Here is a 25,203-nt window from a genome sequence, read left to right as displayed (position 1 = left end):
TATTTTGAATTTGGGCCCGTTCCTTACAAATAAAGAAACCAAGGGCCAGAGAGAGCACTGGGCTTTTTAGAGTCTCCTGGGCCTCAAACTGCTCTCTACTCTGGTGGACTTTTTGGAACTTAACTACGCCAACACGTCAAACTACTACTCTGTGTCTTTTTAAAAAATGTCAATGCCCTAATGCTCTCATCTCAGTTGAGGAAAGGTTTGTGCAATTATTGCACATATTTTTCTGTATAGGAAATGAACCACACCCAGCAATTCCATAGTACTCTCTTCTTGCCATGGTATCACTGACAACAATCAGATGTATGAAGGAATCTGAGGAGTTTTAGTCTATTTTGACATTGGACAGGATAGACTCAAAATGATCCTAATCAGAGGAACACATTTTTCAGTCTTAAAATAGCCACTCATGAAAATGTGGCACCTTCCCTCTGGGAACTCTGGCTCCATTGGCGCTGATTTGTGTTTACCGAAAGGATGTCACTGACCCCGAGTCAATGGCCACAGAGCATGAACTCTGTCTCTCTCCAGTGGCTGGTTGGACTCATTCTGTATGAAGAAATTTACTTCCCTTGTGAATTTTCAAGATGCACAGGACTGCAAGCTCTGGCCATGGTTTTGTGCATAGCCACAGCTATGAGTTTGGTCCTCTCCTCGAGATGCCAGACTTAAATTATTGGCTGGACCCAGTTGTTTCCCATGTAGCTGGGGGAGCCTGCCGTCACAGGGTCTGAGGACTCAAGAGATCGTTCAGGCCAGCCCTCAACCAGAAAGACATTTTCTGTGTCTCTTCCTAACAAAGATATCCAAAGGCAAAGCTGGAGAAGCCTCCCCGAGACGTGTGTTCTTCCATCTAACCCATTTTCTCAGTCCTTTGTGAAGGAATTAAAGAGTTACTCTTGTCCTAAGGTGAAAAAGATCAAGAAAGGCCTTTGGAAGGTTCTGCAACTTACTTTGATGTGGGGATGTTTTGCACACGTCGTCCCCCACACACGGGAACAACGCTCTTCTTTTCTATGTTCGTAGAATTCAGGGTCTTGTAAGATAGCCACCCTCCGTCCGCCATGGGTCAGGACAAGCTCACTGCACCCTTCCAGGCGCGTCTTATCATCCGCAGAGACGGGCAGGACGATAGGGATGCTCATGTTGATGACTCCATCTGTAGGAAGAGCCGCGGGATGCAAAGTGTGCTGTTCTGTAAGGATGACTCAAATGTGCACAGTGTTCCTTCCGATCATTTCCTCCAAAAGGCATTAAGACATATAGTTTTGGCTGCATGGATTCTCAAGAGTTTAAGATGATAAGTGTTTGAGGGGCTTCTCAAAGTAAGAGATGGGGCAGTTGTGGAAAATGGGCTGGCTGTGAAATCCCTGAGGTGGCTTCAGTAACCACAAGTAAGATAATGGGCACAGAAAGTAATGGGCTAAAACATCATACTGAACAGTGAGAAGCTGAAAGCTTTTCCTCTGAGATCAGAAACAAGACAGGGATGCCCACTCTCCCCACTGTTATTTAACATAGTACTGGAGGTCCTAGCCATGGCAATCAGACAAAACAAAGAAATGCAAAGAATCCATATTGGTAAAGAAGAAGGCAAACTGTCACTATTTGCAGATGACATGATATTGTACATAAAAAACCCTAAAGACTCCACTCCAAAACTACTAGAACTAATATCGGAATACAGCAAAGTTGCAGGATACAAAATTAACACACAGAAATCTGTGGCTTTCCTATACACTAACAATGAACTAATAGAAAGAGAAATCAGAAAATTCCATTCACAATTGCATCAAAAAGAATAAAATGCCTAGGAATAAACCTAACCAAAGAAGTGAAAGACCTAAACCCTGAAAACTATAAGACACTCTTAAGAGAAATTAAAGGGGACACTAACAAATGGAAACTCATCCCATGCTCTTGGCTAGGAAGAATTAATATCATCAAAATGGCCATCCTGCCCAAAGCAATATACAGATTTGATGCAATCCCTATCAAATTACCAGCAACATTCTTCAACGAACTGGAACAAATAGTTCAAAAATTCATATGGAAACACCAAAGACCCCGAATAGCCAAAACAATCCTGAGAAAGAAGAATAAAGTTGGGGGGGATCTCACTCCCCAACTTCAAGCTCTACTACAAAGCCACAGTAATCAAGACAATTTGGTACTGGCACAAGAACAGAGCCACAGACCAGTGGAACAGATTAGAGACTCCAGACATTAACCCAAACATATATGGTCAATTAATATTCGATAAAGGAGCCACGGACATACAATGGGGAAATGACAGTCTCTTCAACAGATGGTGGCAAAACTGGACAGCTACACATAAGAGAATGAAATTGGACCCATGTCTAACCCCATACACAAAAGTAAATTTGCAATGGATCAAAGACCTGAATGTAAGTCATGAAACCATAAAACTCTTAGAAAAAAACAAAGGCAAAAATCTCTTGGACATAAACATTAGCGACTTCTTCATGAACATATCTCCCGGGCAACTTAAACAAAAGCAAAAATGAACAAGTGGGACTATATCAAGCTGAAAAGCCTCTGTACAGCAAAAGACACCATCAATAGAACAAAAAGGTACCCTACAGTATGGGAGAATATATTTGTAAATGAAAGATCCGATAAAGGCTTGACATCCAAAATATATAAAGAGCTCATGCACCTCAACAAACAAAAAGCAAATAATCCAATTAAAAAATGGGCAGAGGAACTGAACAGACAGTTCTCCAAAAAAGAAATTCAGATGGCCAACAGACACATGAAAAGATGCTCCACATTGCTGGTTATCAGAGAAATGCAAATTAAAACCACAATCAGATATCACCTCACACCAGTAAGGATGGCTACCATCAAAAAGACAGACAACAACAAATGTTGGCGAGGTTGTGGAGAAAGGGGAACCTTCTTACACTGCGATGGGAATGTAAATTAGTTCAACCATTGTGGAAAGCAGTATGGAGGTTCCTCAAAATGCTCAAAATAGACTTACCATTTGACCCAGGAATTCCACTTCTAGGAATTTACCCTAAGAATGCAGCACTCCAGTTTGAAAAAGACAGATGCACCCCTATGTTTATTGCAGCACTATTTACAATAGCCAAGAAATGGAAGCAACCTAAGTGTCCATCAGTAGATGAATGGATAAAGAAGATGTGGTACATATATACAATGGATTATTATTCAGCCATAAGAAGAAAACAAATCCTACCATTTGCAACAACATGGATGGAGCTAGAGGGTATTATGCTCAGTGAAATAAGCCAAGTGGAGAAAGACAAATACCAAATGATTTCACTCATCTGTGGAGTATAAGAACAAAGGAAAAACTGAAGGAACAAAACAGCAGCAGAATCACAGAACCCAAGAAGGGACTAACAGTTACCAAAGGGAAAGAGACTGGGGAGAATGGGAGGGGAGAGAGGGAGGGATAAGGGGGGGAAGAAGAAAGGGGGTATTATGATTAGCATGTATAATGTGGGGGTGGGGAAAGGGGAGGGCTGTGCAACACAGAGAAGACAAGTAGTGATTCTACAACGTTTTGCTATGCTGATGGACAGTGACTGTAATGGGGTTTGTGGGGGGGGAGTTTGTGTAGGGGAGAGCCTAGTAAACATAATATTCTTCATGTAATTGTAGATTAATGATAACCAAAAAAAAGGGGGGGTTTACTCCCTGATAGGATAAAATTAAATGCAAATCAATGATTAATACATGCTTTACATATCCTTAATTTTGATCTTTTAAAGGGTGTTGGGTGATCAGGTATGGAAGTACATTTTTCTGATAATATTTCTTTCTCTTAAAAAAAAAAAGCAGTTCCTGTGTGGTGGTCTCCAATGGGTTCTTCACAATGGTATAAAGGTCATATCAAAGTGTGTGCAAAGGGTTTGTTTGTGTTTATACAGAGGATCAAAGCCTAATTTGGCTACCCAGAAAACGAATTAAGATACGATATGAAGAAGAACTTCCAACATCAACATCCTCTGGAGGAGTCATTCCAGAAGATGATCATAAGAAAACTTCAACAAAGACCCTGGTGCTGTTGCAGTTGTAGCTGCACTCATCCCGCCAGTTCCTGGACTTGCCATTGGAATGAAGAAGGAGATATCTACGCTGGCCTGTGCATACAGTAAAACAACAAATTTGACTGGAACTATATTGTCGGAACTCAACCAACAATTAGGAGAAGTGCAAGTTGCAGTGCTCCAAAATCGTGTGACTATAGATTATCTACTGTTAAAAGAACACATGGGATGTGAACAGTTCCCAGGAATGTGTTGTTTTAATTTGTCTGATTTTTCTCAAACTATTCAAATTCAGTTAGACAATATCCATCATATCACTGATAAGTTTTCACAAACGCCTAGGGTGCCTAACTGGTTTTCTTGGTTTCACTGGATATGGCTGGTAATTGTAGGTCTGCTTTTGTTATGTATCTGTATTCCTATTCCGTTAATGTGTGTACACAACTCAATTAGTATTTGGTAAAACCTATACATGCTTATGTTACTCTACAAGAAGTTATGTCAAAGAAATAATTAATCTTCCCATGTTTTCTTCTGTCTGCTACTTCTAAAGCTTTTCTTCTTCCTTCCTAATTACAACTCTTTAGTAGAATTCGTGCCTCATATAAAAAATTACCGAGTATCATAATTCTTCCAAGTGGTAAAGATACCTCAAGACAAATGCTGGGCATAGAAGCCAGAGGGCATAAATCGCAAACAAGTAAAAAGCTAACCTTTTCAAACAATAATGCTTCTCTCTCACTTACCAACTTTACATTTCCCTGTATGGCCCCGGAAGATGACTGGTTAGCCAGAGACGGGTAAGATTCCTCAAGGAAGGAACAACCTAAGACAGGCACAGTCACAGGGGGGCCATCAGGTGAGAAATTGGGGATCAACAGAGGTGAGGCTTAGAACCTCACCCCCACTGTTTTGAGAGAAATCTTCTGCATCCGTGGATGTTTTGTTGCGCTTGTCTAGCTTGGATTAATACTTAGGCTATAGGCACAGACCTGATCGTCTACATTTGCCCTCTTACAGCACTAAATTATGTTTTCTACCTTTATCTTGCATCTACCTACCACTTCAGCATTTTATTAAAAAAAAAAAATAAGGGAGAGATGTGGGATCCACATATAAATCAAGTACAAAAATCAAATGAATAATTATATCTGACTTGATTGTTTATAGTTCATGATGTGTGATCAAAACCAAAAGTTTCTGTGATATGACTGCCCTTGCACTGTTCACCATGTAGGAACTTATTCACTATGTAAGAACTTGTTCACCATGTGAGAACTTGTTCGTTATGCTTCAGAAGATTGGAGACTGTTGAGAATTAGGCTTGGGGTTGATTAATGATTGTGCATCGAGTCCCCCATACAGAATTTTATTGTTGTTAACAACCATTTGATCAATAAATATGAGAGATGTCCTCTCAAAAAGAAAAAAAGAAAGTAATGGGCTTAGTCATTGGGATAAACTCCTTTGTTTCAAAGTTCATAGGCAGTAAGAGCACCCCACCCCCCACTCTGTACAGAGAACTAAACTCGAAGTCAGGTGTTCTCCCATTTACTACCTATGTTATTCACCTTCTCTGTGCTCAGTCTCCTCACTTGAGAAATGGGATAATAAATAATGTGCATAATTCCTGGATTGCCAGAGGAGGCATACAGTAAAGCACCATATCAGTGGGGGTTTACGATGAAACCCACCGCGCAGTCTAGGAGAAAAAGGGAGAAGCAAACAAAGGCTAATACTTTCAAAGATGTTGGTGATCTAATTAGAAATCATGCATTCTGTATACTGCTGACCACACTGCTTGCAAAGAGCCACTTGACCCAAATAAGTTAAAGGAAAAAGTGAAATTTGCACAGCCCAGCTCTGCCTGCACCACACTTGCAGTGCTGTCTTCCATCAATTATTGAAGTCCAACCTCTGCTTTCCTGCCACAATCACCTCCTTCAGTCCACTAGGTTCCTGCCCTAGGTAGCCTCTGATCTACCTTCATCCTGACCTCGAGTGAAAATCCAAACTGAGCAAGCAGCGCTCCCTGACACGTTGTCAAGATAGGAGAGCTACTCCATGGGATGTGAAGGAAAGTTCTACCCAGGAGCAATCACAGCAGATCTTATACACCTTTGTGTGTAGCTACAGCTCCACATGGTACGAGCAGACTTGCTGTGGTTTCCCTATCATCTTTACCAGCTTCTCTAATGTATAAACTTCTCCAGCAATTTAAACTCTGTACTGAAACATGGACGGGCTTTGAGTCTTGTGCCATCATGTGCTTCAGCTCCAGTGGGAGCCACCCTGCTTGTGATGGTGTGTCTCATTTTGGAAGAGTACAGTGGTTCTTGAGCCAGGGTTACTCCCACACATAACTTCACAGTGAATTGAATGAGTTTGCTTTTGCTTAATAATTTTCAAGCCTTTTGTTTTAACCTTGCAGATCTGCTTAGCAGTTGTTTGGGACTGTTCCTAAGCAAAAACTAAAGTACTTTTTATTGCTTAACTGGCTTTTTAAAGGAAAAACAACAGGGATGAATATAATAGCACACATAAATAATATCTTCTGAATTGTACATTTTCATTCTGATTTAATGGAGAAGTTGACAGTCATAGCAAATATGTATTTACTCTTAGTTCTAGAGCTAGCAATCATCATCACTTGAAATTAAATTTGTGCATAATCACACATCACAAACAATCACCCACAATCCAACCAGGTGCATCCACTTTAAGTTGCATCTGAAATTAACTTATCCTTCATCAATTAAAAATGTTTTATAAATGCAGTAGAAAAAAATTTCCACATTTGTGAGACTAAATGAGGACCAATACTTGAGTAGAAGTAATTAGCAGAAAGGATCACAACTTTTAAAAAATCTCAGCAACAAAATGTGCAACAATAATCTAGAAACAAGTTTACTTTTGTCAGCCAAATACATTATAAACCATAGCTGCATATGATCCAGAAGTTTCCTGTTATTTGGACTCCAATCAACAGAAAAATGTAGTATTATTCTATTAAAACTGGTTGGATCATGAACTGTTAGTAATTCCAAATGGTTCATTTGGATTTTTTTTAGTTATGCTCCTAACCATTTATAATTAATGTAACATGTCTAATTATAATAATTTAGCTACTTGGAAAGTTAAAGTACATACCAGGAAGGACCATGCCTAGAGAAATACAAACACAGTTAAGAAACATATTTTCAGCTCTCCACCAAAATAATCTCAAAGTGACAATGTTAAGGAACAAATTCCTGTTATGAAACTGAACATGCACCATACAAATGTACTAGCTCTTGCTACTGCTATTTTTAAAAACAGAGAATATATAACAGCAAAAAGCTGGTGAAACCAGAATTGAATATTGTTTAATACAATCCAAAAGCACTATTCAGATGGTTATCTGTTTTAAATTATTATAACATATGTCAATAGCCTCTCCAACTTCAGCAAGAAGTTGTGTCTTGCAAATATGTGATGTTAAATTGTTCTAAGCCAGATTTGGGAGTGTATAGAGGTAAACTGCTCTAGAACATCCTAGACTCCCATGTTTTAGAGGACATGAAAGTATGGCCAGCAGAAAGGTACAAATACTAGAGCCAGGATAACCTGGATTCAATCTAGGCTTTGAGTGAGTTGTTCAACCTTTCCAATACTTATTTCCTCATATGGACAAAATATCTTCACAGTGGTGTTATCTGGACTAGATGTGACATCCTATGTTTAATGCCAGGTCAGATCATATTAGGTGCTGAATAAACACTAGGGGTATACATGGAAAGCCCTGAAGCCCTGCCTTGGGAAGTAAGAGCCATGGAATACTTGCCATTAAATGATCAAGTCTCACAAGGCTGCCATGTCTTGACTCTACTGGGATAGTACCAGTCAAGAACATAAGCTTGAGGATCCCTTTTTAAAATTAGATGTGACATTTACTATTGGAGAGTCTGAGACAACCCCAAAACTATATATCCAGCAACTTTTGACAAAATTAAAACCAACAAAATATATTTGGGAGACATGGTCAGAATGAAAAAAATTACACTTGCACACTGTAGGTGACCAAGAAATGTATGATTATTCAATGGTAAATGGAAGTGGCCACATGTCTGTAGAGACAGAAATATTTCAAATTTTCAAGGATGGTGACTCAAACTTTCATGAATGACTTAAAAATTAAACATCCATATGAATGATATCTTGCCTAACTTTCTGACACACAGATAAATCACTTATTGGAATCTAACTGTGTCTGTGCAGTCCAAAGCCAGCAAGCCAAACTGTGCCATGAGACAGTCATGGCTGTGCACAGGGCTGTGTGTGTCAACTGGCTGCCTCCAGTTATCTTCAGGGCTATTGTTCAAGGGAGAGGGAGGACGGATCCACCACTCCTAGAGCAGCAGTTCTGTTTTCACCTGTTGTGTATATTGTCCCAGATTTCACTGAAATGAAGCATTATCTGGCTTAGCCAAAAAACAGTTGGACAATGACTCATGTGGTAGGAAGAACTCACAGAAATAGGGGTCAGATGAGCCATACTGTCCATCCTAGGAGCCCACTTATGTCTGCATCACCACTCTATCTTCAGCAGCTGGAAAGAACCTTGGCATATGAGGACACTGAATAAATATTCGTTGGCTAGCTGATGAACATCTTATCTGTGCTCCTTCCAAACTGATGTGACAATGGATAAGCCACTTAGTCTCTTCAAGATTTTAAGTTCTTTAAATTGTATGTAACAGAGGTTTGATAATATGGAACATTCACTATTACACCAGGTATTCTTTGAAACTTTCAACATCCTAATGCAGTAAGTACTGTTAACATCCCTGTTTTACAGATGAGGGAACAGAGGCCCAGAGGGCTTAAGTAATTTGCCCAGGTTCATAGCTAATCACTAGTATTTGAGCCTGGACTCTGGCTCCAGAGCTCACACTGTTTTATATCCTGCCCTACTTAGGTAGAAGTGGGCAGCACATTATGTCCCTGGTATTGATTTTCATTAACTGATTTACAGAAGAGTTGAAGAGGCTTCTGGGGCATGTGAGGACTTTTGAATCCTAACTATAAGCGGGTTGCATAGGAATGGCCTATAAACTCTGGTCACAGGAGTAAATGGCAAAGCCAGCAGAAAATCCCCACAAGGAAAAAAATGGAGTCTTGCAGAGAGTCCCAGAAACAGAAACAGACCCTGCGGTTTGGAAAGGGGTTCGGGTTGTGGAAAAAGCATATCATCTGGTCTTAACACCTCCCGACAAAGCCACACTGGCCTCCACAGGAGAATATGGGATATGTACTGATCACCACAGTTGTTCACTCAATCCTTTAACACTATGGGACTCAAGCAACTGAGAGAGAGTCCTCAACTGAGGTCAACACAGAGGAAGGCAACATTCTCCTTCCTACTTGACAAAGAGTCTATGGACTGCCACAGCCTTCAGCCACGGGGACTTTACTGGCTGGAGCGAATGGGGGTCTGCACCTTTGTGGGTGCAGAGAGCCACAGGGGTCCCCACTGCTAGCAGCATGTGGCCATGGGCCTGACTCAGACACCCCGGAAACAAACCCTTAAGAATGCCCACAAACATGCGGGTGCAGGCTTTGACACCAACGGGGATTTCTGTATGAGCAAGTAGGGGGTGAGAGCTAGCAGGATTCAAGTATTAATGGAGAATGACCTCGTTCATATCTCCAGACTGGTGGGCTTTGGGGGCTAGACACCTGATGACATGGGATGTAGGAGCAGTAAGATGTATTTCATCCACCTCAGCATAGTGAGGACCAAATGATAAAAAGAAAATCAATGTGCCATGCAATAGAAGAACACCATGACATGAAATTGCAGTGGTGCGAGAGGGAGGGAGGGAGATTTGCCTAAATTACCCAGATGGGTTATCTACGTTAGCTGGTCTACACCTTTTTGGATCATAGACTCCTTTAAGAATCTACCAGAAAGTCTATTAACTCTTAACCCAGGGAAATGCCCCTTGTCCCCCTCTTGAAACAAACTGTTTTTGCCTACGCTAGTATGTTTTTTATTACTGCCTCCGCCCGAAGTTCTGGATCTGGGGTTAAAGTCAGGAGAGTCTGATCTTTGGTCTTAGACTTCTTGCTTACCAATGGTATGAGCTTGAGCAAAGCATTCAACCTAAGATCTGATGCCTCATCTATAAAGTTGGCTGATAATAACTGCCCGTCTTTGAGGGCTTTCAAAAGGACAAAATGAAATAAGGCCTAAGAAAATACCCTGAAAATGGAGATGTTCTGTGCAGATATACATTATTATTGTTAAGCAAGTTGTAAGTAAATCAAGCATGTTTTGGAATGCTATGTCACCTGAGAAATGAAGGCCTCGGGTTGTGAGACCAGAGCAGAATAACAACGGGAGAGGGCCCATTTGGCCAGAGGCTTTTTGAGTTCTGATTCTGGCTTTATGTCCCATTCCCTAGGCACAGGCACAAGCCCAGAAAGTGAGCATCTCTTCTAAGAACATCTGATTTGATTTTTCTTCCTAAAAGGTCAGGAGCCCTGATCAGGGTTACAAACTCAGCGTGACTCTACCACCATCCTTTCCCACTTAGCAAGGCATTGAGACTGGCAAGTTCTCTTTGATAAGCTCAGGTAGCTCCGCGAAAGAAATGGTCATAGGAGGGTCTGCAACTTTTCCGAGTAACACATGTTTCTGACCTTGACCAGATCAGTTCTCTAAAAGCCATTCAGCCTGTGCCCAGAAAACTGCTTCAATGTTCTCCTGCTAGAGTTTGGTGGATGGAGCCTCCTGACGTATTTCATGCGCATGAATATTGGTGCCTTAGCATCCACCAGGGGAAGCAACCACTGCAATAATGTTTGACAGAGAAAACCCAGAGGGCGAGAGGACCCCTGCAAGTCAGCAACATGTGCTGTTATCGCGGCCGCGTTGCCTGCCTTCTGAATATCAGGGCAAGTGGAGGTGAAACAGATTTAACCTTCTCTTGGCTTTGTGTGCAAGTAAAACCTTCGTTTTAAATAATAATTCTTAGAGGAGAACCAAAAAAATCCTACATATGCAAGTTTATATGTTATACAATTGGACATACCATCATTGCTCTCAATATTTTATAATAGATTTACAAACCAAGGATTAACATTTTTTGTTCCTGTGAAAATCTCTAAGTTTTTTTTCTTTAATAATAAAGAGTAAGAAACAAACAAGAAAACATACCATCTAGCAGGGTGTCAAAGTGTATGACCTGCAAGTACTCCTTCTCCCGCATGAAGCCTTTGAGGGGAGTGGCCCAGCCTTCACTCAAAACTTGAACCCATTGAAGATCTAGCTGCAAAACACAAAAAAGCAAGTGACCATGCATTTCCGTAAGCTCTGATTTCCAGCCTCTGGCCCCAGGGCAGGTCTTTCTTACTCAGTTGACTGGAGAATGAAGGCAGAACCTTTTATGTTGTAAGTGTTTCCATATGTTAATGATGACCCATGATCTAGAGGCCAGATTAGTTTGAGTCTAGAACTTTCCTAAGACAGAGTGATGAAAAGATTTCAAATTGAGATAAATCATTGGAACATTTCAGGCTGTATCTATCCTATGATATGCAACTCTGTTGAACATTCGTTGTTCATTCACTCTTTTTTCCATAAAAATTCTGGTTTAGCTCCATTTTTTTTCCCCGTTAAATGTACTAGTTGACTGAGTTGGGCAAACCATGAACTCTAACCTAAAGGCCCAAAACTCTTAGTATGACACTGAAAGCCCTGGGGCTCATGTGGGGAATTCCACTTCCTCCTGCTCCCTGCCAGTGGGTGTATTCACCAGCCAGGCCACATAACATATAGTCTAAATATCCATGTGCCCGCAGGCCTGGCCCCTTCTGGCCAGTCCACACCCTCTTACCTTAGTAATTGACAATGAAGGGAGAGCTTCAGCCTCAGATCGGACTTGCTCAAGTTTGTTTTCTGGCACAAAGAGTTCATGGATGCCCTTCATTACAGTATGGGGTACAATGTTCTGAAATAAAGCAGAATTGGTAACAATTTGAAATGAAAACTGTAAAAAAAAAATCTTCAGCAAATGGAGGGTCTTTCGTGACTTTATTAAATTTAAAAAGAAAAAAAAAGGGCAACCAGCCCACCTGCTCTTGCAGAAGTTCCACCACCTGTTGGACACAGTCGCTCACGGAGGACAAGTTGGTTTTAAGCACAAGCTCTGGAGTTTCTGGTTTCTCATAATCAGAGTCAATGCCTGTAAACCCTGCAAGGCAGAAGGCTGAACATCATACCCACACCCATGGAACAATCTTTTTAATCAAGAATGCATATGTTAGAATAATGAGTTAAACTGCAAACTCTGATTACAACAGAAAAGGTCAAACAGAAAAGGTTATCCTTGACCTCTAGCCATGGATTTATAAAAAAAAAAAGCTGTATTTTCAATATAGAATGACCCAAATTTTCAAAATTTGGTTAGCTAAGTCCAAGCCCTCTGCAGCCGATTGGAATCCCAAAGGAAGACAAGAAGAAGGAAAAACCCATAAACCCTCCCACTCACAGGTACACTCACTTATACAGACCCGTTTTAGTTCTCTGAACTTCATTGCTTACAGCCGAGGTGATAGCTCTTGAAACTACAAACCCATATTTTAATAAGCCCAAGGACATATGGAATATATTATGGTCTGATAAAAAGTTGTGTGTATGCTATATGCAATTTTAGAAAACAGGTTTTGCAACTGTAGCCAGACTTCTGGGGACAGGCTGAGAGGTGTGTGCTAAGTGGTGACGGTGCTGCTGAGCCAGTTCTGCTACCTTTGATCTCCCCAGCCCTGGCCCGTTTGTAGAGGCCCTTCACGTCTCTACTTTCACAGATGTTCAGAGGTGCATCGACAAATATTTCAAAGAACGGCAGTCCTGCCAATTCATGGATTTTGCGGGCATTTTCACGATCCTGGAAAAAAATACACTTAATAAAGTCTTAGCAATGAAAAGAAGTATGTATATTAGAGACAAATACTGTATGATTCCACTTATATGAGGTACCTCATAGAGACAGAAAGTAGAATAGTGGTTACCAGTGGCTGGAGTGGGTTGGGGGAAGAAAATAAGGAGTTACTATTTAATCAGTACAAAGTTTCAGTTTTGCAAAATGAAAAGAGCTCTGGAGGTAGATGGTGGTGGTGACTGCACATGATGTGAATGTACTTAATTAAGACCATTGATCTGTACACTTACAAATGGTAAAGATAGTACAGTTTATATGTATTTTACCACAATAAACAATTTGAAAACAAAAGAAGGTATAAATTTAAAAAAAAGAAAAAAGACATTTAAACATGTAAGAAGAGGTTTCACAATGAAATGAAGAGGTTTCACAATGAAATGTATCACAAAATGTTGTATGCTCTGGTATTTGATAGCCTTCAGGTAACACTGGGGTCTGCATGCTACAGAGCTGAAAGGACGCTAGTCCTTTAGAGAGAGTCCAGAGGAAACAGCTCTTTCAAAGACTTTCAGGGAAAGCCAAGGAAAAAAATGCTGAAGGGCAGTGCTGGCAATAGGGGAGCATTTCATTCGAAGGCTGTGTTCGAAGCACACAGTGTCTTATCTGCAGTTCACAGAAATTCCTGTTTTCAAACAAGAAGAATGCCGCTCTACCTGTGATTTAAACATTGCACATGCATAATCCGATGCTTCAGCAATGAACTGCTGTTTTCTTTACCGAGCTACACATTCTGACTTTTTGGAGAAGTGAAATCACAGAGATTTAGAGTGTTTTCTTGTTTAACTTTTTGTTCCTTTCAAGCCTGGCCAAGTGAACTTTGCGAATGGGAACAGGGACGGGTTTATGTCTGCTGGTGCCCTGGCATCTGGAAAGGAAGGAACCCGCTTTATATAACCAATATGAAGCAGAGGAAACGAGAGAGCAAGTGAGCGGAAGAATAAAGAGCAGAGGAAATTGAAAATAGGACAACCCTCTGCGCCCTCCCCTGCGCCGCCGGGGAGCATGAGCGCTACGTGCAGGAGCTGCGTGCGCCCCGAATCGTTACCTTCGTGAAAGGAGAAATGAAGCTGGTGATGCAGACCAGACCGGCGTCCGCAAACAGCCTGGCCACCTCAGCAACCCGGCGGATATTTTCTTCTCTGTCCCCGGGAGAGAACCCAAGGTTTTTGTTCAGGCCGTGACGGATGTTGTCCCCATCGAGGGAGTAGCAGGGGATGGCGTGGGCGACGAGGTACTCCTCCAGGGCGAAGCTTATCGTCGTTTTTCCGGCACCAGACAGACCTGTTCAGAACAGGAAAGGTAAGACTGGCATTGTCCTCAATTGTTTCAGTTGATAAACTGTGACGTGATACAGTGATTTAAGTGTAGTTAAACCCTCATTACAATCATTTGACTTCAAAACAAAATCATTAAAATCTAGAGGAAGCATAGTTTATCACAAGTTGATCACTTGCACGTCTTTCAAGTCTTGAAATAACTCTTTGTCCAATACTAGGATTATAGCATTTCAGAGCAATGGGGTTCATAATCAGGGAAACTCGGGCAGCTATATATGGTCTTTGCTGTGCTCTATTGTGTCTGCAGAGTGTTTTAAAGACTAGAATGTGTGTACAAACCCAGATTCTGGTTTCTCTTGACAGAAAGTCAGAAGATCTGGTAAGTGTTTTCGTATGAAAGTCAGAAGATCTGGTGAGTGTTTTCGTATGTCCTCCTGACAGCAGTCAGCCTGGGTGCAGGGAACAGCCGCCCCTGGAGACAGGGAGGCCTATCTCCCTGTGGATGCCACTAAAACAGCCACCTGACAAGAGAGTCCTTTTTTGGCTTCAAGATTTTTCCAAAATAACTCTCAAAACATGAAGACAGAGAGTCATCCTGAGCTAGGTTACAGATACACTTCGAGCTTTCATACACTTTTAGGTGTCTGGAGTCTTTCTTTACATGAGAACAGTTACCATGTGCCTTCTGGGAACACACATTTTCATTTCTATACGAGGGAGAGCATGAAGAGAAAGTGAAAGATAGGCAAACTGCCAAGATTACTTAAGAGCTCAAAATCTGAACTGCAGTGGAAAAGCAGCCCTCTAAAAATTCAGTTGTCCTAAAGATCTCTGAACCTGAAGAATATGCCATTGTGCCAAGCCACTGCCAAGCAGCGCCCAAGCGTACAGACGAAAAGTTAAGGGGCAAGAAAAGAAAGTCAAGAAGTTAATACAGAGAAAAGAGCAGGAGAAAAGAGGAAAAAGATGGAAAAATTCAGAGATAGCAGGAACGAAGAAGGACAGAGAGGATCTATAAAAGGTAAACAAATAGTTTCCATATTTTAATGTCATGTCCTTGGCCTTCACAGAGGATCTTTAGGTGTAACGGCTACATGAAGAATGTGTTGTCAGTCTTTGCAAATCACTGTTGAAGATATTGTATATTATATTATTATGTAATCAATTTCATTTGAATGAAGACTTAGGTAATAAATTCCTTTTAGAATTTGTTTCTACGCATGAGGTAGAAGAAATGGGACTCCTGAATCTCTGGTATGTTCTCCCTCATCAGAAAATGAGAGAAATAATAGAAGTTTCCTTCAGTTTTGCTTCAGATATACTTAGAGCTCTCAGGAACCTCAGAGTTGAATCACAGCAAGTGTATTAAACTAGATTGTTGGCATTTTATTTTAATACCTTAGGTTAAAACCAGTTAGCTTTGCTGAGAGCTTAGTATGGGCCATTCAGTGTATACGTGCTTTATTTCACTTAGTTCTGCCGAAACCCCATAAGGCAGGTACCAAATTTATTCTCATTTTACAAATAAGGAAACTGTGGCATAGAGAGGTTAGTTGGCTTATCCAAAGTCACACAGTGAATATAGGTGGAGCTGGGTCTCAAATTCAAGACTCCAGATTCAAAGAATTTAAGTTTTTCTGGTCTGCTCAGTCAATAGCCTATCTCTGTAACATAAGAATATAAAATAAGTTGGGAAAAAGATACTTTTTTTTTTGAGAGTAAGAAAAGGCAGGGTTTTTTCCCTCTTCTACCAGCTCTCTTTTTCTTTTTAAGAGTGTTCAACATTAGAAAAAAATGGATTCTCTGTGTATATCCCAATACAAAAGTTGGACAAACACACAAAGGCAAACATCTCATGAAGAGAGTGACATCTGGAATACAGGTGTTTCATCTACTGCTACACATCAGGTCTCTTAGAGGAACGTGGGGGAAACACTGCCGGAATCATGCCCGTGAATACTGCCTGTTGGAATATAGCAAGTGCCTTGCCCACTGTCTGTCTCCACCGTGGAAGCTGGAAAAAGTTGTTAAAGCCAGGAAATCAAAGGCAAGTGCCACAGGTACTAGGAAAAAACTCAAAAAAGAATGATACTAATTTAGACAGGAGTGGGAAAGCCTCAGGATAGCAAGAAAGGTATGAGGCAGGTCCCTGCCTGCCTTAGTCCTTGGAATTATCATCAGATTTGAATAAATTGGCATTTGTGAGCAGATAGTAACCCACAAGTTCGTCTCATAACCTGGAAAAACATAACTCTGCATCTGGCTCATCTCCACTTGAAATACTGTGTCTATGAAATGAACTTTGTTTTTCCTTTTGAGTCTAGGCTATGTCAGACTTACATTCCCAGGAATCAACTTCCTCTAGCCTGTACTCAGATCATAAGATAACAGCCCAGGACTCATTTCAGTTCTGTCACTAACCCTGAGTGCTTACATTCTGAAGCTATAAAAACACAAGAAAAGGGAGATTCATTTGGCCACCTCAATAGGAGTGAGATACTTGTGTATACAAGGGGCAATCCTCAGCTAAGTGGAAATCACAAGGTTTCCTTCTTGCCCAGATGCTTCTGCTTTTTGTACACTAAGTATAATAATCCCCTAGAATGTTAAAACATCAGAAAACAGTAAAAAATATGTCTAAACATCCGTAACTTTATAGACAGCTAGATGCCTGATATCAAATTGGGAAAGGCCCATTCATAACTGTCAGTAATATGTTTAGGAACAAACATAAAAATTATGGAATTCCTTAGAGCCAAATGCAAATTACATCATTGACTTGTCCCATCCTTTCTGCCAAAGAGGAGAAAACTGAGAACTAGAGACATTCCATGACTTGATTAAAGTCCTATTTGTCACTGATGGTCAAGTTAGGACTAACACCCTGGCTTTCTATGACAGCTCTCAGCCTCCTTCTAATGTTAAAATAAATATGTAACCTGTGCAATATGTTATATTAATTTCCTTAAAATTGTGTATCACACACCAGTTTTAGATTTTAAAATATATATGTATCTCAGCTTGGCATACCTGTCAGCCACACGGTACATCCTCGGAACCCGCCCCTTGTTCCAACCACCTGCCCTCTCTTGTTCCTGCTCACGTGGTGGGCCTGATAAATGACATTGGTGGATTTCTGCTGGTTCTCCTACAAAAGAAGATCAAGACCAATAGTGATTAATAAGATGATAAATGTAATGTGTACACACATAATAAAGTAACCGTTTTCCCTAACTGAAACTCCTCTTTTATAAGTGGCATATAGAGTAACCTTTATTAATTCTACCAATTTAGAAACCCATCATGCCTTTAGAATACTCATCATAATGCTTTGAAAGTACAATGTGAATGAGACAATTACTGACATGATGTAAAAGCTCTGGTTACATGACATTTAAAAACGTACACCTTTAGGTAATGCTTAGGGGGATGTCTTTGTTTTTCTAAATGCATGTTCTCAAATCCTATTCATGGAATGGAAAACAAGCCAAATCATCCTGTGCTGAGAAAATGCTAGGGTGAGGCTGGTTGAGCCCCACTCTCTAGAGCTAGGCAGAGGCCCAGATCACAGAGTAAATGGTTAAAGTCGGTAACGCCCATCTCCATCCACCCAGGCAGCAGACACTGAAGACTCAAGTTAGTCCCTGAGTGGAGGTATGATAGGCGGGGCTTCTTCTTCATAAGAACGAAGCTCTACTTCCATTTTGCAAGGGTCAGTGTATGAACTTTTTGATCTCTCAAAAAGCTCTGCAGAAATGGAAATGTACCAGTTATTCATCTTTTGGCTGTAATAAAATCATCCCAGTGAGGGCCCAAATTATCTGACCCTGATTCTAAACTAACTAGAAAGTATATGTCAGATGGAAAAAAAAAAAAAAGGTAAAATAAACCAATAAATACAGTTTTTGGTGGACATTTTTAAAAAACATATGATCCCTGAGGGGTGGGGCTTACCCCACTCAATGGTGTTTGAATAAAAAGGTTGGAAACTATCCATATATGTTTATGGTACAGTCACTGAATTTCTAACTACAGATGTAATCCAAGTTTCTGAACTGTAAAAATCTTTGGAGCCTTTTAAACACCACTCACATATACCCATCAGAGCTAAGAAAGCACCAATATTCTTTGAGCAAGACCTAAAGAGTCTTAGAAATCTCTAGGCCACATGAGGGTGACTTCTATATTCTGGAGCCAATCAAATTACTTCGTTATGCCACCTCCTTTGGGAAAAAAAGGGGGCTGCAACTAAGACTGAAGACCTAGAAGAGAAAATAGACATGAACATGCTTTGTAAATTGCAAAGTTCACTACAGATGTGGATGCTGACCATGACCATTCAGTGCATACCCCCAAAAGGAAACACTGGAGCCAACTGGATGAGGACCTAGTAAATGGCTCCAAGACCAAGGGGGGAGAAGCCCCTGGCTGAGGGCTCAGAGAGGCGGTGAGCACCCTGGGGGTGGGCCTGCTAGTGCAGAGCAGAGCCAGGCAGGAGACAGGCATTACCAATGTCTGTGGGAACCAAGAGGTTAAAGGCCCAGTGGGATCAGCTGGGTGGTTACCCATAACGGTCCACAGCTACATGTTCTCATCATCCATTAAGCAAATCTGGTTAGAACCCGAGACTTGGAAACGGACGGGATTTAGTCCCAGAATGTGGCAGGTTAGACAGGAGTTATGGCTTGCATTAGAAAGCTCATAAAAGGGGATAAATTAGGCTAGCCCATGAGATATGCCACCAGTATTTCCCCTGGGTGAACAAATCCCCTCAAGGTACTCTGAGTCCTTTGGGTCAAGTGTACTTTATAGCTCAAGGATAACACTGAATTTGTTCTTCTCTGTTTCCTTGTTCATCACGTCATTATGTTCAAGAACACTGTGTCTGGACATCGGGCCCAAATGTCAGTTCATCTGCTCAGGGGCCATCCTAGGCACTGGGTGTACAGTACTAAATAAAGCAGGATCCCTGGTATCATTCTGGAAGGAAATATAGATAGAAAGACAAAGAACTTGGGCCTCAACCCCCAGGAATGGGGAGAGTCTCATACACATATTTGCATATATGAAGATATATAAAGAATACCAGTAACTCAATAATAGGACAGCACAATATTTTTAAATGGGTACAGGATTTGAACAGTCACTTAACAAAGGTAGATGCACAAATGGCCAGCGAGCACGTGAAGAAGCTGTGTCATTAATCATGAGGAAGTGCAAAAACCCCAATGAGACACTTCTGCTAACTTCTAATGGCAGCAAAGATGTGCTCTCATATGTTGATAGTGGAGGTATAAAGTGGTATAACCAGGAAAAACCTGGCAATTTCTTATAAAACTGAACATTTATCTTCCTTATAACTCAGCAATTACATGCACAGACATGTACCCAAGAGAAAACATGTATCACAGAAAGACATGTACAAGAATATTCTTAGCAAATATTTTTATTTGAACAAAAACTGGAAATAGCTAAGTGTCCATCAACAGGAAAATGGATCACACACACACACACACACACACACACACACAGCCATCCCAAAAAAACCTCTAAACCCCAAACTATAGAAAACTTACATAATGGAATACTACTCAGCAATAAAAAGGATGGGCTACTGATAATACATGCAACGTGGATGATAATGGATGAAAACATTACATTGAGTCAAATAAATCTTACACAAAAAACTACATTTGAGTCCAGTTATATGAAGTCCCCAAATAAGGAAAGCTAACTTACTAACAACAGCAGTTGGCTCTGAGATGATGGCAATGTTGTGCATCTTGATAAGGGTTTGGGGGACACAGGTATTTGCATTCCTTGGCACTCATTGAATATACACTTAAGATAGGTATTTCATTATAGGTTAATTTTACCACACACACAAAAAGAACCATAAAAAAAAGGTAGGAGAACAAAAATGCATAATAAAATTCAGATAATGGAATTACATTGTTCAGTACTACTGCATTTATGGAAAAGAGCACTGAGCGCAATTACTGCATATTTGCCCTAATGGGTTGCTGCCCACCTGTGCACATGAATATCCACCAGAGCTTAATTTGATTTGGCCACAAAGATTTATTTTTTCTTCTCTCTTTTGGCTGTTTCTTATCCCTGCAGCCAGAAATCCAAAATAAATTCCAGGCACTGTTAGTCTTCTGTGAAAACTGTGTTATGACCTTGTTAAGTGCTTCCAGAACAAGTGCTTGGTTTTGAAAAAACAGTTCAGAACCCACTGGAAGGAAATAAGGAGCTACTCTAATATGGTGTTTAATAGTTGGTCTCTGAACTTTTGTTTTTTGTTAGCTGCATCTTAATTAGGGGTGTTACTACAGATTTTCTGTCACTCCAGCAATGTTTAAACAAGCAACATCTTTTCAGATGGCTAGGTACTGGGCTTTTTGGTTCAGGAAGATCTTTTGCTTCTTATTTATCTCAAATTTACCACTGATATTCTCCACAAACAAAATAATAGCAGCGGATGTTTTGAATGATACTTGAACTGCAAAAGGGCAGAGTAGCCAAAAACTTTTCCTTGTTGAAAGCTTTACTCTCTTCTAAAGAGCATATGGTTGTCCTAAACTTTGGAAAGAATAAACTGTCAGAAAAAAAGATCCTCTCTATGGAAAACAAAACACATGTTAAATAAAAATGCTTGCCTCCCTCTGCATATAAACACAACACAGAGACATCCGTGGTGCCTTGGCTAACACTGCACTAAGCAGGAAGGGGCTCAGAAACCACAGGGCTGGGGGCATGCCTCCATTCTGGGTTCTTGAGAAAAATTTTGCAAAAATCCCTACCTTCATCCAGGTCACTGATCGGGGAGTCTCCCTCCAGCATGCGCAGGAGGAGGAGGAGAAGGAGGAGGAGTTTTGGAGTCAAGCAAACCTGATTTGAAACCTGCTTCTCTGCCTACTTGCACCCCTCGGAAGTCATTAACGTTGCTGAATCTTCATTTCCTGCTCTGTAAGGTGAGGCCATGAATAGTGTCCTCACAGGGTTGCTAAAAAGATTAAATAGAATGATTTTCTATATAAAGTAATAAAAGAAAATGTGCACACATGATAAAATATTGAATCTGATCAAACCTAGCATTTAATCTAGTCTGGAGAAATCATGGAACTTGTCTAAATCACCTAGATTTACAAGTGTCCTAGGGGTCTGGGTCCACTCTAAGGCTCATGAACAAGTGGTATAATGGATAGGACAGCACTGGGGTGAAGACGCACACGCACACGCGCGCGCACACACACACACACACACACACTGGGGTAAAGATGCACGCGCGCGCGCGCGCACACACACATACGCGCGCGCGCGCAATGTTGTTGCTGTTTCCATGATTGTCTTTGACCCAAAGCCCAGAGCACACCAGTTTGAAACCTCCTCAATCTACCCAGAACTTACTGCTTTCATGCTGGCTGACTCAGTCATGAAGCCTTCGTTACCAGCTGGAGCATGGACTTTGCCCTAGATCAGCCTCACGGGCAGCTGGAGTCAGTACCTTATCACCCGAGGTTACAGTGCGTATCTCCGCCAGATCCACCCCTCATTTCATTGGTGATGCAGAAAGGGGAGGGTCAAGGGAGCTTCAGGAATTCAGGGAGGGTAGATAGGCGGTGATGGCAGATAGCCTTAGCCTTGATTTCTGTGTAACTAGAAGGAAAAGACTTGACGTGCGGAAAGGACTTCGGGCGGCTTCATGGTGGGGTGGGGCATCCCCAGGGCTAAATCCGAGCCATGTGTCACAGGGAGTTGTGTTATAAAAGGGAGGATGGTGGAGGAAGGAGGAAGCTGGAAACCACAGGCCAGGTTATAAGCTTCCCAATGCTCCAAGGGTTTTCTTTTTATGTTTGCAAAATGCCTTCAATAAAAAAAAAAAAATGAGCAGGTGTATTTAAATTCCCCCTGCACTCTGCTGCCTCCCACAGAGCAGAAACAAAAAACAAATCCACTTTATTTTTCTAATTACGACTCCACTCTGTCCCTTTGAACCTGGCCTTCACTGTTCTTGGGCTGTTGGTTTTATTGGTCTGTTGCTGATTGAAAGTGTTCAAAACTTCCCTGCTTCTTGGTGTGCAGTTTGAAGATCCACTGAAAGATTCGTTTTCCCAAAGCAGCAACCTCAGTAACTGCCCTCTCATTTCTACATGAATGATTTTATTTACAATCAAAACCTGGTAACTAAGGAAGCTGAGCATTGCGTCCCGTTTTCAGAATTGACAAGAACTGACTGAAGTCACACACCTGGAAGATACAGGACCAAGAGCCAGGCCTCCTAACCCTACATCCAAGTCTTACTCCTGCCTCCACAGAGCTCCTAGTTTCCAGTCCCAACTGCGTGACCTCTTTGTCACACTTCCTTATTGAAGACTAAATGAGATAATGTATATTAAGGCTTTTGATACTACATAAAAATACAAACAAAAAAATCATTCTCACTTAATTTTCATAATTTGAGTAGCTTCAAATGTTTTATAATTATAAATAATTATATTTATTTTCTTTCAGATTCTCTCCTCAGGGTGGTGTACAACACAAAGTCGAATGACTCAGTATTAAAAGTTATGAACTATGTCAAAAGTCTCATTATGTATTGCCAGTTCATTTTACAGAAAGACAAAGCCAAGTTACCAGGCTACCATATACCTGTTTCTAAATATTCCAACTACTTTGCCATATTTGCAATTTTACTGTTTTTTTCCCCTTTGATTACTTTGTACTTATTTAGTTACTGGTAAGAATATGCATTTTCCCATGTAATAAGTTACTTATGATATTTGTGAGTTTGTCTCTTTTGACACTTATTAACTACAATCAGGACAATGGCCTCATCCACTTTTTAAAAACATTTTGGGTTTTTTTCTGTATTTTATATAGTAAAATTTTTACTAATTATATACTTTTTGCTCACTTGCTTTCCTTTTGCTATGTATTTTATTATATATCACATATATATATATATACATTATATCATATTAAAGGGTATTTTAAGAATATATGAAAATATTCCTGTTGTCTTTGATGGTTTCCATTTGATCATTACTTATAGCTGGGCCAAATACTCTTCAGACTTCTATTTTGATATGATTAAACTGTATAGTTTGTGCTTATATATATATGTTTTCTTTCTTTTCCATCATTATATCCAGTGATCTCAAAATGTGTTGTATTATAATTAATTTTCCTATTACTTAGAAAATCTTTAACAGTTTGAATCTATTTCTAGAATTCCTCTGTGTTCTTAATGGTTATGCATTTATAATTTATGTACTCTTTTTCTACAGAAGTTTTCTACTTTTAATGTAGTTACCTATGGTTCTGATAGTTGCTATTTTGGAATATGTTATGTTTTAAAACATTAAAGATTAAAGAGCTTTTAATGTTTTTTTTTTCAACTTTAGTTTCTTCTAAAACACATTCTTCCATGGAAGTAAAATGATTTAAGTTTTGTTAAGAACATGCAATGCCTCACTGTGATTTTCCCTGCTAGTCTCAGTAATTCTCAAAGAACCTCAACATTTTAATACAGACAAAGGAATCATTACCCAAAGATGTTAATAGTGGTATTATTTAAAATAGTGAGATCGGAAACAATCAAAATGAACATCAAATAGATAGATTATGGCACATCTATATATGATGAGAATATGCACATGTGTATTTATTGACCTGAAAAATATCGTATGTCCTAATGAGAAAACAGGTTACAGAGTAAATTAACATTAATCCCATTTCAAAAATAAATGTGTTTATATGTATAAGGCTATGAAGAAAAAATCTGGAAAACAGAGGACAAAATGCTAATAGTAATCATCTTGAGGACTAGGTAATTCTAGGTAATCATGTTCCTTCTTGTCTCTGTGTTCTGATTTTTCTATATTAAATTTGGAAATAAATACATTTTTAAAATGCAAATAGATATCTCAACCAAAAGATGGGGAAGCCAACTGGTGTGATGCTCAAAGCGGCCACAGATGTGTGGACACAAGTGAGTCTTGAGATAAATGCAACCAAGAGAACAACAATTAGACCAAACCAACAAATTACAAAACCATTCACCCTGATTATCTTGAGAACAAATCTCGGAGACAATTAGTCCCCCTAAGATACCTCATGAAGAACAGGAAACTGTAACGGACAACCTCATACGCACAGTCCATTTCACTTGATCCCACTGGCAGTTGTTTTGGCATTTACGTGTTTCATTCAGAGAGAGAAATGCCCTTGGAGTAGATGTTGCAGCTTTTGGAAGCTGGTATTGCAAAAGGGAACCTCTGTTTGCTCTTCTATACATTCTACTTTGTAACTCAGAATCTACGTCAGCTTTGATCACCTTGTGGGAACCTCCCAGAGAAAGGCACTCTGATAATAAGGTCTGTAAACAGCTAAGCAGCAGGAAGGCCATCTTACTCAACTTTGATATAATCACTGCCCACTGGACATTTGAGGTTCAGTGCCAATCATGCAGTTATCATAGATAGGAAAGTTTTAACTGAAGAAGTATTGCTAAATTTGAAACTGATAATATGTTTTAAAAAGGAATTTCCATGGAGGAAAATATGGTTCTAAGATAGTCTGTGTAAAGAGAGATTAATGGATAAAGAGAGTTGACATATCAAAATGCTAAATCCAATTCTATGCATATAATATTTACAATGAGATGTATTTGCTTCTTATCATGCTAACAATACCTCCCTAAAAATCACCAAATCCATAGGGTTATACTTGGTGTGAAACTACACTTGAGTTACAAGAGAAATAAACAAGTCAGGTAACCAGTGACAAAATACCAGATGTAAAAATTGAGATGAGCTAACAAATTCCTGAAAAGGGCAAATTAAATCATTTGTCAAAAGCAGTTATCTGACAATTCAGAGAAGGTCA

The 25,203-nt window shown here is 40.1% G+C and overlaps 2 protein-coding genes and 1 long non-coding RNA gene across 9 annotated transcripts in view; 1 reads left to right on the top strand and 2 right to left on the bottom strand.

Moving 5' to 3' along the window:
- PAPSS2 (3'-phosphoadenosine 5'-phosphosulfate synthase 2) overlaps nt 1-25,203 on the bottom strand; it is a 68,437-nt gene that overhangs the window by 11,671 nt on the left and 31,563 nt on the right. For 2 of the 6 annotated variants that reach the window (XM_073241074.1, XM_073241072.1), the window contains exons 2-9: nt 17,341-17,458; nt 14,079-14,314; nt 12,841-12,979; nt 12,168-12,286; nt 11,930-12,043; nt 11,251-11,362; nt 7,200-7,214; nt 960-1,165 (exon numbers count right to left, since the gene is read on the bottom strand). In XM_073241074.1, coding sequence (XP_073097175.1) covers nt 960-1,165; nt 7,200-7,214; nt 11,251-11,362; nt 11,930-12,043; nt 12,168-12,286; nt 12,841-12,979; nt 14,079-14,314; nt 17,341-17,458 — 1,059 coding nt within the window. Of the gene's footprint in view, nt 1-959; nt 1,166-7,199; nt 7,215-11,250; nt 11,363-11,929; nt 12,044-12,167; nt 12,287-12,840; nt 12,980-14,078; nt 14,315-17,340; nt 17,459-20,049; nt 20,143-21,116; nt 21,539-21,723; nt 23,547-25,203 lie in introns of those variants that run through there. The other 4 variants (XM_073241073.1, XM_073241075.1, XM_073241070.1 and 1 more) reach the window with 4 other exon arrangements.
- Nucleotides 14,201-17,331, top strand: LOC108395695 (uncharacterized). The gene is made up of 3 exons (XR_001852727.3): nt 14,201-14,332; nt 14,674-15,331; nt 16,084-17,331. It is a non-coding gene; the product is annotated as an uncharacterized lncRNA (long non-coding RNA).
- The window catches only part of MINPP1 (multiple inositol-polyphosphate phosphatase 1), a 164,459-nt gene continuing 156,596 nt past the window's right edge, over nt 17,341-25,203 (bottom strand). Inside the window, exon 6 of one of the 2 annotated variants that reach the window (XR_012133244.1) lies at nt 17,341-17,458. The gene's annotated coding sequence lies outside the window, so the exon portion shown is untranslated. The remainder of the gene's footprint in view (nt 17,459-25,203) is intronic. The other variant, XR_012133243.1, reaches the window with a different exon arrangement.

Source organism: Manis javanica, chromosome 7, assembly GCF_040802235.1.
Source record: "Manis javanica isolate MJ-LG chromosome 7, MJ_LKY, whole genome shotgun sequence".
Classification (NCBI taxonomy): domain Eukaryota; kingdom Metazoa; phylum Chordata; class Mammalia; order Pholidota; family Manidae; genus Manis; species Manis javanica.
This window is presented reverse-complemented; position numbering and strand designations above follow the sequence as displayed.